General features: G+C 49.8%; 1 protein-coding gene across 2 annotated transcripts in view; it reads right to left on the bottom strand.

The window, feature by feature from the left end:
- Nucleotides 1-1,885: 1,885 nt before the first annotated feature.
- Nucleotides 1,886-11,359, bottom strand: part of GRIK3 (glutamate ionotropic receptor kainate type subunit 3) — a 116,657-nt gene continuing 107,183 nt past the window's right edge. Inside the window, exons 14-17 of one of the 2 annotated variants that reach the window (XM_064398689.1) lie at nt 7,576-7,798; nt 7,110-7,360; nt 6,153-6,183; nt 1,886-5,772 (exon numbers count right to left, since the gene is read on the bottom strand). In XM_064398689.1, coding sequence (XP_064254759.1) covers nt 5,540-5,772; nt 6,153-6,183; nt 7,110-7,360; nt 7,576-7,798 — 738 coding nt within the window. In that variant the 3' untranslated portion in view covers nt 1,886-5,539. The remainder of the gene's footprint in view (nt 5,773-6,152; nt 6,184-7,109; nt 7,361-7,575; nt 7,799-11,359) is intronic. The other variant, XM_064398688.1, reaches the window with a different exon arrangement.

The raw sequence follows: 11,359 nt of genomic DNA, 5'->3' as shown, positions 1-11,359 counted from the left end.
TAAATGGAAAGTTATTATATGCAGGGGCTGCTCCCCATTTCCATGGTTGTTTGGGCCTTGTCATAGTGATCCAAACACAGTTTTTATACCGTGCAGGGACTGTCCTGCCCAACCCACTCTGGCAGGCACTAGAGGAGACAATGGATTACCTGCTGCCATCATTCCCAAATTTCCATTAAGGAAATCAAGCGTAATTTACCTGTGAAAACATTCAGGTCCAAACTTGCCTCAGCCCTCCCCGAGTGGCAGAGATTTTGTCTGGTTTGGTTTGGGGAGAAGAAAGGAGTTGGTGCTCACAGAGAACACGAGTGCACAGAGGGGTGATGGTGGCCCATGTCAGCTGCCTGTGAGAGGGCACAGGGATGTATCAGAGCATTGACACCCAGGGTCAGCAGAACACCTGCTCGCAGATGTACAATTACTGCTTTGAAATGGGATTTTGCTGGAAGAAGTCCAGGTTAAAAATTATTCTCTGCTGAGCTGAAAATCTAAAGTGTCTGAAGGTGCATGGCTGGGACCGGGTGGTGGGAGGGTGGGCAGACACCTCTCACCATTCCCTGATTTTCTCCATATTTTGCCCAGAGGGATTAATTGATGCTTAAAGGAAAGGGAAGTGCTGTTTTATGAGTGAAATCTGTTGTCTCATTCATTATTCATCGGGAGGTGATTGGCAGCTTCCAGGCGGTGGGTCACAGGCACTAAAGGGTGAGCTGCTGACTGACAAGGTTAATTGCTGCCTGCGTTAATGCTGATAACGATTTATGTTGACAATTCCTGGTATTCCTGGCGCAGCCGGAGGTTTGTCATGCGGGGTCAGCCCCGTCCTGCCCCTGCTGTCCCCGCAGCTGGGAGCTCCCGTTCCCTCGGCTCGTGGGGAGGGATTTTGTTCCCTGAGAAGGTCTCTCATACTAAGTGATGCAGAGGCAGCTTTGCAAAGGCATCCCTTGCTTTTACCTTTTTTCCTTCTTTTTTTTTTTTTTTTCTTTCTTTTTTTTTTCCCCCCTGTGTTCTTTGCATATTGATCAGGGTTCAGAGCATTAAAGTGAGGCTGGGCTTGGCTCTGCTGATCCCCCTCAGCACCAGCGTCAAAGCTTTGCCTTTCCGGGGGCTCAAGCGAATAGAGATGTGAAAGATTTTTGAGGGTGACCCTTAAAAATACTTAAAAAATGGGAAGGAGTTGTCTTTATTTCTGTGCCACTGAAGTCCAGAGCCACCCGTGGGGCTGTGCCTCCACTTTTGGGGTTTGTTTTATCTCTGCAGAAAGGGCAGAGCTCTGACTGCACTCACTGCTCCCATCCCAGGAACTGCAGAGGTTCCCTCCCTGCCTCGATATAACAAAGCAGAGCCATAAAGATTTAGATTATTAAACACTGGCCTTTAGGGTGCTCTCAGCTTTTATGGGGCTAATAAGATTTTTGACTTACATGGGAGGGAAGAGGCAGGCAGAGCCTTTATGAACCTGGCAGCCTTGTTGGGGCTCCTGCTCCTCTCTGTGATGAAAAGCTGAGGCAGCCTCCAGGCAAACCACGACAGAGAGAGCTCCTGTGGATGGCTCTTCATGGAATATCCAGGTTTGATTACCTGTCTGATATCGAGCTGTGAGGGCAGGGAGAGCTGCCCTGGCTGAGCCTTATTGTCTCTTCTCTCCTCTGGCCAAAACTGGGACCTTTCCTTCCTCTCCTGAGACCATCACCACTGCCCCAAACGTGCCCAAACCCCCCTGGTGAGCAGCACCAGCAGCATTGCCCAGGTGTTTGGTCCAGTTGGGAACTGGTTTTATCATCACAGGCTTTATGGGTGATAAAGTTTAACAACAGTGGGAGTTTGGGACAGAATCTGAGCAAGAAGGAAGGGAGATGTTGAGTATAAACAGGCATAAACTTCATTATTTTCTAGAAATTATTTATTTAAAATTTAAAACCATATTACTTCATACAGCAAACTGTGCACTTTGATATATCACAGTGTCTTAAAAAGGAAAATAATCAGAATTTTTTCTTTTTTTTTTTATTTTTTGGAAATTGTATTTACATCAGCCTAGAATGATCAGCAAGTAACACAGTTACTATGAAACCAAAATTGTTACAAAATGTTTACAAAAAACTATATTCATAGAAATTCTGCATGTCCACAAAGGAAAATCCCCTGAATGTCACGGAGACTATTTTTTCCTTTTTTCCCACTCTTTTCTGTTTATTTTTTTTTTATTTTATTTTTTTTCTTTTATTTTTTTTTTGAGAAACATGTCAAAGTAAGGTACAGAGCAGAGGGCTCATGATGCCAATGGGAATAACCCGTGCCCTGCCAGCCCCGAGCACTCAGGGGACTGCTGCACCCCACGGTCACTGGGTGAACAGCGGGTGAAGCCACCAGGAGCCACGATGTCCCTTTGCTGTGACCTGCCTGGAGAGCCTCTGTGCTGGCACCCAGCCCAGTCCTGCTGCCAGCACCGAGGTGGAGCAGTGGGTGCCCAGAGCTGGCTGCCCTTTGCATATTCCATCTCTCTGCGGGTCTGTCCCCTCGACACCAGACCTGACACGTGCTGTTGGTTGACTCCAAACAGAAAATCCACCCCAGGGCAGCTGCTGGCTGTCCCTGCTCTGTCTCACGGGAGAGTTGGAGGGAAAAAGCAAGTGATAAGGGGACGGTGAGCCGAGGTGACAACAGTTTAGATACAGTTTAATAACCCAAACCTGCTTTGCCTGTATTTCCTGCTCAGTTTTCCAATCCCTCTGCCAAGTGAAGAAAGGAACAGTGCTGGAAGTCAGAAGATTTCAGACTGAGTTGTCGCCAGTCCCAGGTCACGGACGTGCTCACAAAAGGCTTTGAGGCTTTGTCATCGGGTCTGTCCCTTCCCAAACCTCCCAAGACGTGGCTGTGAGGCACTGGGCTGGCTGCTCCTCCTCGGGCATGAGCACGCATGGCTTTGGGCTCCACCAGGAGCACACGGGCAGGCTCCAGGAGCTCTGCTGGCTGAGCTGCCCCCGGTCCCGCGGGAAGGCTGGGGCTGACATCGTGCACATCCCTCAGGTCACAGTGAGCGGGGCCAGGGGAAGGGTCTGCACCAGCCTGGGGTCCCAGCAGCTCCTCTGCGTTTTTTGGGCGCTGCAGAACATTCCCTTGTTGGATGCCAAGCTGATCAACTCAAAGCCACGATGTAGATGCAGGAATTTGGCTGCAGTTCGTGGCTGATTTAGGGGTGTAGGGATGGAAGGAAAAGGTTCATCTGCAGGGTTTGGTCTGGCTGGCAGTACACCAGCAATTCCAGATGCTCACCTGTTACATTTGTGAGTAAAATCAAATCAGGCCGCTGTCAATAAATAAATGGGGTTTGTGGTATTAGCAATATTTATTTATTTTTTTAAAAATCTGCCAAGAAGCAAAATGAATGCTGATTTCTGTGGTATTTTACTCTCTGGACATTTAAAGCCAGTTTCAGGCTTTGTTTGCATCTCTGCTTTTTTTTTTAGAGCTTAGAAATCCGCAAGGAAAACATAAAATCTACTACTCTGACAAGCCTAAGGATTTGCAAAGGAATACAGAAAGCATGTCATTAGCTTTGGGAAGCTGCCCCACACTTCAGTTCGTCCTCTGCTCAAGGTATTTGTGCAGCAAACTAGTAAGAATCTGATGCCCATTGCATTGGCAACTTTCATCCCTTATTTTTCATGGTTTTTGTGAAAAGGTGAAAATGAATGTAAATTCTTTGCATATCTTCACTTGAGTCAAAGTATGACAAATCACCTGGTTTTGCTTGGGGTCACTCTGTTGTTTCTTTACATCATGGAAAAAGCAAAATAAGGACAAACTGTGCTCCATGATGGGGTGGGGGGAGCAGCTCTTCCCCCTTGAGCTCATCTGCTAATTCTGCTCAGCTGGAGAGGAAGAGGTGGGGAAAAAATCCAAAATCAGCTACAGTCAGGTTTGTTCCTTTGGGCGAGGATAAACTTTCCAGAATGGCTGTGCAGCTCAGGAGGGCTGTGGTGGCCTCAGCACCAGCTGTACCCAGAGCTGGGTGCAGGGCTTGGGCACTGCTCCATCCCTGCCCCTCCTGCCCTCCCCACAGGTGGGGTCCTGCAGGGTCTCTGTCCCTCTCACCCCTGCAGGGGAAGGGTGTTGCTGTTTTCTACACCACCAGTGGTTAACCCAGAGCTTTTTTAAGCACCTTTGCATCACATGTGTGACATTCTGGGTTATGGTGGGCAGAGGAATTTCCATTTGTTTAATTTTGTGAATGAATCCCACTGGCTGCCTGGCAGGGGTGGAGCTGAGGGAAGTAACTCGAGTGTTACCTTAGGTCAGCAGAGGGGTCTTTGGTAATTCTGCCTAAATTCATCTGCAGGACCAACCTTCTGGGTTAAGCAACCTGAAAATAAGAAGATAATTCATGGAAGATTTCCTAAAAACATTTTAGTGTGTGTTTGCTTAAATCCCATGGAGAGGCTGCCTGAGGAGTGGCAGTTCATGGTCAGAGCAGGAGGGATCCCAGGCTTGGCTCTGCTTCTCCCAGGTCAGCCCTGGCTGAGATTCATCTTTCAGGTCCTGGATGCCATGGAGAGCACTTAGTCCTAAAGCAGGCCCACAGTCCCTCCCAGTGTGGAGCTGCAGTTCAGCACTGCTGAATTTCATGGAAATCGCTACTTTTGGCTCTTGGAAGCAGCTCTGCTCCTGCTGCTGCTGAAACCTGGACGTGGTTGCTTCCTGTGCTTCTCTGCAGGAGAGACTGAGCTTTGCTGGAAGAGCAGAGACGGAGCAGAGGCCCTGGAGATCACGGTGTCACCCTGGGCTGGAGCTTGGCACGGGGAGTGTGGGTGCTGTCACTCAGAGGTGCAGAAGGTCCTGTGCATGCCACGCTGTGCCCTCCCTGGCCCGGAGCTTGGGTGCATTTCAGGCTCACCTTCCCCTTCCCAGTCAGCTGCCCTGGCTCTGCTGAGGAACGAGTGTCACCTTCTGCCACCTCGCTCCCACGTGGCTGTCCCGCTCCGGGTGGCTGCGGCCAGCACAGCCGCGAGGTCAGGGCCACCGCCAGCTGCTCTGGGGCAAGCACAGCCTCCACCATCCTGGGGCTTCCCAGATGCCTCTCCCGTTCCTGGACAGTGTATCCAAAATGTGCTGTGTGTGTCGGTGTGGGTCAGGTGCTCACACCTGACCGAGTGTTCCTGTTTATTGCCGTGCTGATGGAGCCACGCTCGGGGCTCCTCCTCACCCGCTCGGGGTTGGCTCAATTCTGCTTCTCCTCCATGTGTTTGCAGTGTGTAAACATCAGACTCCTGGGTGGTGGTTGGACTCCATGAGGCCTGGAGGATCGAAGCATTAAAAAGAAAGAATGAAAAGTAACAAAACAAACGCAAAAAGCCCCAAGACCCACGTTACTGTCCGTGCTTGGAAGTTCTGGCTCCTCTGCGGTGATGGATGCAGCTGGGTTGCGAAGGCCTTGTTCTTGAAATGAACAAACCAGGCTTTTTTTATTTCTTTTTTTTTTTCTCTTGTTTTTTAATCCATTCTTCCCTAGTTAAGTGTGCATCCAGCCGTGTCTGCCTCAACTCCTTCCCTCCCACACCCCCCCAGTGCCATTCCCTAGGGAAACACAGGTGCCAGTCCGGTGTTGCAGGTCATGTTGTCCTTGCCGGGCAGCCGTCGGTCGTTGAAGGTGTGCATGTTGATCACGGCGTCCGTCTTCACCATCACGGGGGGCTGGGGCTTGTGCTTGACCCGGCGCTGGCAGGTGAGCGACAGCCGGATCTCGTCGGCCATGGCGCTGCAGAAGGAGCGCTGGGGACAGCGGGGATGAGGCCTTAGCATCTTAGCTCTTATATTTTTCAGGTATTTGCAATCCTGCAGTTTGTTAGTGTGCAGCTGTAAAGCTCCATAGCCTCTCAGCCACTGTTCTCCCATTTTATTTGGGTAAAAGAATTCCTCTCTAGGCCCTGGAATCAAGGGCACCTTACGGTCTCAGGCCCCGAAAATTATAAACAAAAGTGAGTTGAGGGGAGCAAACTTGGAGTAAATTACTTAATTACCTGAAGCTTTAACTGGGGGATTAACACCTGATATGTAAATGGATGAAACTTATATCTGTCTGAAAAACTTGGTCCGTATTGGGTGTGGCCCCTCAGAGGCTTTTGATTGCCCAAGGTGTACCTATTGAAGGCCTTCAATAAATACCCACTTCATTCTCCTGATCTTGCCTAGCCTGTGTTCTGGGGAGCCACTCCAAGGCATCAGGGACAAAACACCCCATTAGTGCTGCAGTGTTCTGCTCCTCAGGGGCAGCAGTGGGGCTGGAAGGGCTCAGCAGAGGGTGAGGATGAGGTTTGGGGCTGTTTCAGGTACTGGATGTGCTCTGGGGGTTTTTTTGGGCAGCTGGCTGATCCCTCTCCCTCGGTAAGCACTGTGCCTGTGACGTGCTCAGTCCTGCACAAAGGCAGAGCTGGGGGTGGCTGTCTGGTGCTGTGTGATCCCTGCAGGGGACGCAGAGGGGTCTGACCCTCCTGCCACTGGGCAGCTTTCCTTTCTCTGTCTAGTCCACCATGAGGGCAGCTCGCTTTGATTTCTGGTCATACACAAGTGCACGTTCCACTGACTGCACGGGGACACCCACGGCAGGGGAAGGACAGAAGAGCAGTTCTGTTGTTTCCTGAGCACTGATCAGCAATGATGTGCTGTGTCTGCGAGTGTGGCAGAGCTGTGAGACAGTGTGAGGCTTCCTGGTGAGCCCTGACTTGTTCCTCTTTGAATGGGACTGGGGAGAAGGCGTGGATAGTCACACCTGGAACGTGCAAGGTGATTGCAAGATGTAACAGCTGAGAAAGGCCCCTCCTAGGGACTTCTGTCTATATTTTAATGATTTATTTGTCAGCTTGCTCTAAACCACCCTACCAGTGTGTCCTGGTCTGGCTGCTGCAGCAGCAGATGACCCTGATCAGAGCAGAAGTGACTTTCCCCCGAGTGGAGGCCATCAGAGGGACAGCCCAGTGAGCCTCTGGGGATGGCATTTTAGGGTGCCAGGCTGGATCCCTCTGCCCCCTCCCTGCCTGTCTCTGGGTCAGCGTGCAAAGCCCTGCAGGCTGGGCTAGGGGAGGCAGAGAATCAGGGGGATCAGTCGGTACCTGCTCGCGCTCCGCTGTTTTGCGCAGCTTGTAGATGAACTCCACCATGGCCACGAAGACAGAGAGCACCAGGCCTGCTGCCAGGACAATGAAGATCCCTCCGATGTTCTGGATGCCCAGAGCACTGGCCTCCTTGTTCTCATCCTCAGGGCAGCCATTCCCCCGCCACCACTTCTCCTTCATGACGTGGAGCTTGTCCTCCTCCTGGAGCTGCAGGATGGCGATGGTGATCTTGTCCCTGTACGGTGACCCTGGGGGTGGGGACACCGTTATGCACAGAGGGGAAGAGGGACAAAAATCCCACCAGGGAGGGAAGGTGTTTGTGTTAAGCAGCACAGTTCAGACCTCTTTTCAGCGGGCAGACAGCGCTATTTGGAAATTTGCTGCTGGGAGCGGATTATGAATCACCTGTGTTGTGTTTGTGGTGACCAGCCCTCCTTGGGGTACCTGCAGAGCTGTCACTTACCCATGGGTGTCCCGATGCCGTAGCCTTTGGTGTCGATGAGCCCCCCGATCTGGGTGAGGTTGCAGTTCCTCTGGGTGATGTACTCGATAGTGGTGGACTCCATCAGCAGCGCGTAGTCGGCCGTCAGCGTTCGCTGGATCCCCTCCTCGTTGTTCTTCACCAGAGCCGTGGGCTTGCTGCTCATGAATGCCCACATTTTTTCAAACGTGGAGATTTTGGATTTCTGGAAAACCGATACCCCCCCAGCCCCAAAATAAGAATGAATTCTCCATTTGCTGAAAGCTGGTATCTTTTAAGTAAATAAAAATAATAGTTGAGAGGAGATCACACAATGGAGCAACCATGAATTTGACTTTGTCTTAAATGCCTTCACTGCCCAGCATTGTCTGGATTTATGTTGCCTTAAAAAGAGACAAGGGTTGCAGCAAACATCCCACTGTGCGTGTGCTCCAGGTCCTGAGGTGGAAATGAACCTGCCCGAAGCCCTGCAGGCCCCCTTGACTCCCAGGCCATTGTAAGATCTGCTTAAATGTGTTCACTTCCTAACCAGGATTTGTTTACCCTGTAATGTTTCTGCATGCAGAAAGAACAGAGAGAGTTTTGGAGGATGTGGTTTTCTCTACACACACTCTGATATTTTTGTCTTTCCTCAAGCATGGCAAGGAAACGAGTCTCCTCTGAGATATGTGCAACTGCCAAACAGATTTAACATACCCACGTAAACAGAAGCACAGAGATATTCAAGAAGATTGTCTTAGGGCTAAAAATAAACATGGATATTCTTTCACTATCAGCAGACATTCTGTTGCAAAGGAAGGAATATGTTTTCTAGCTTGCTATTCATGTGAATGTTTTTTTTTTCTCCTAGAAAATGTGTTGAGTGAGAAGAAATATGGTTATTTTACGTCTTGCCATAACATTTGAAAAGTACCATTTATCTACGAGCACCTTCTGAGCTGTCTCTGTCAGTCATCACAAAAGTCAGAGAATCTCAGAATCCCAGAATGGTTTGGGATGGGAAAGACCTTAAAGCTCATCCTGTTCCCCCCCTGCCATGGGCAGGGACACCTTCCACTGGACCAGACTGCTGGTCAGAACTGGCTTTAGTTTAGGAAGATTTCCCAGATTGGCAGAGCAGTGTCCTCCTGCCCCTTTGCTGGTCCCAGTGCTCCCGTGGGTCAGTGCTTCTCCCTCAGACCAGCCCTGGGACAACACTTGGATATTCAGGTTTGTGTTCCCACTGCTGCCAGCTCCTTTATGCACCATTCTTCCTTCCTGCCCCATTTCTTGTTTTTCCTAGATCTGTTTTTGCCTTCTTGTTTTGTAAGAGGCAGCTTAGGCAGGCAAAGCTCTTCTGCTCCTCTGTGAGCCTGGAGCTGGCTGATAAGTCAGAGGGCAGATAAGTCCCTGTGCTGTGTCTGGAATCAGGGTGGCCTCTCAGCAGCTGCTGCACGAGGAGTTGCTGCTGCAGAGCTGTGATTTCAGCCGTCCTTTATCTCTCCACAGGTCTCTGTCCTTCCATGAGAAAGCAGGAGATGGAGCCCAAGCCCAGCCCAACTGCTGCTGCCACAGCTCCCCATCATTTTGTCAGTGTCACCCAAAATGTGCCAGCATAGGTTCTTCTGATAAAACCATAATAAATAATGGTGGGGTAGCTGAAAGTCCCTTGTAATGCTTCGTTTTCCAAATGCTTTGCCCATCCAGCTCCTTTATTCCAGCATGTTTAGCAAAAGTTAAACAAAAGCTCATTGCCCCAAAGCTGGGTAGTGCAGTGCTGTTCAAACAAAGGCTGCTCCTCTGCCTTTAACCCTGTGGGCCCTTCTCCTGACTGAAATACCCAGGGATTCATTTCTTCTCCATTAAAGCTCGTGCTCGTTATAATCCACTTGATGAATGCTCAGCAGTGGATGTGCTGGAGCAAACTTCATTCAAGAGGCAGGATAATCTCCCTCGCTTGAAAATCTGGACCAGTGCCTGTAAGGTAGATTTGTGGCATCTATCAAACCTCAAAGAGCAGCAAGAAATGTAGCCTCCAAAAGGATTATTAAATATCTGTGCATTACAATGGGTAATTGAAATGAATCGTGTGCTCGGCTGGCTGATAAGGACTTGTTTAACATTTATATAGTTCACATCAGAGGCCTCTGGGTTCCTTGGCTCTCTCCCTCTCTTCTTCTCTTTCTGCATTTAATGCTCCTTGAGTGTTGACACAGAGCTTTTAACATCAGTGTTCTCCCAGTTTAGAGCACAGAGCAAAATAAACTGGCAAAAAATCAATAGGCTGCATTTAGTGAAGCAAATGGGACTTGCATGAGGCACTGGACCTCTTCAGGCAACTGAAATTACACAAGACAGGGCCCCCTGGAAGAGAAAAACCACTTTTCTCTTCTTCTCTTAAATCACTACTCTAGCTTGAAAGGACTTAATTGTGTTTGGGATGCCAGGAAGAGCCCAGATTTGTCAGTTCTGGCTGGGCTGCTTTGAGCCCAGCTTGGCCCTGCCAGGGGTGGAGCACTCCTGCAGCTGGGGCACACCTGGGAAGGGCTGGAAGGGAGGATGGAGCTGCTGTCCCTGCTCACTGGTGCCTGATGAGAGCTGGGATGAGATCTGGGCTCAGGGCTGAGACCCAGCAGGGCAGAGGAGCCGGGGGTCCCTCCAGGAGGGAGGGCAGGACATTGGTGCTGCCAGGGCAGCTCACACCCAGCCCTGATCAGGGCATCTCAGGCTCTAAAACCTGATGAGAAAACTACTTTTCCAAGGGAAAATTCCCCAGCTGTAATTCCCAGCACAGCCCTCACAGGCTGATGGTTTGCTACAAACCCAGAAGCAGCTGTGAGAGCAATGTTGGTCATCAATCCCAAATCACAGGAGCAGTGAGGGCAGGAGTGTCCCTGCTCCAGCTCACACACAATTAAGCCACACAACATGTTTTGTAGTTGAAGGAAAAGTTCATTTCTCCCCTTCCTTCTCTCAAATACTGTGACCACACTGCAAAGGTGATGCTTATTGATGGGAATTTGGATTTTCTCAGCCAGGACTGCACCACAGAAATAAGCAAAATCATCTTAGTAGTAATTTAGTAATAAAGAATGCCATAAATTTTGTTTATTTTGCTGATGTTTTTTTCTATGTTCTTTATTTTTGTGTACATTTTGTTTTGCTGGAACCCTTATTTTACCATAGCTTAACTTTAAAAATTTGGGTTAGTTACTGGTCTGATCTGGTATTTGCTGTGCTGTGGCTGGGTGCTAATTTCTTCTCCAAAGATTCACCATTTACTTTTACGGGTTTCTTAAAAGAAGCATATCTCAGTTGGTTGTGGGTGAAGGGACCCTCCTGTGCCCCCACATCCTCTGGAGTGTCCCCAGGTCCCCCTCAGTGACAACTCTGCTGCCAAAGGTAGATGAGGAGGAGCTGCTTGGGTGCTCTGAAGCGTTAAGATAAATGGTCTGACACTGGCTTCTTCCTGGCAGAGAAGTTCCCGTGTCAGGAGCCCCGAGATGTTGGGAATGAGGGAGATATTGCTAATTATCAAGGGCTGCTGCTGCAGCCGCGGCTCACACGGCGGGGTCGAGTCTCACTCCTGCTCACACGAGTGCAGCTTCTCCTTGATTTATTCAGGATAAATAACACCAGAATCTGGTCTGCTGTGCTCTGCATCTTAATCAGCCCGTGTTAGTGCTAAATGAGATGTGTGTGTGAAAGCAGAGTGCCAGCCCCTCCGAAGGCAGCGACGCCGAGAACGCCTCCGAGTTCATTCTTCAGAGCCACAGCTCAGAAGCCA

Source organism: Passer domesticus, chromosome 24, assembly GCF_036417665.1.
Source record: "Passer domesticus isolate bPasDom1 chromosome 24, bPasDom1.hap1, whole genome shotgun sequence".
Taxonomy (NCBI): Eukaryota; Metazoa; Chordata; class Aves; order Passeriformes; family Passeridae; genus Passer; species Passer domesticus.
This window is presented reverse-complemented; position numbering and strand designations above follow the sequence as displayed.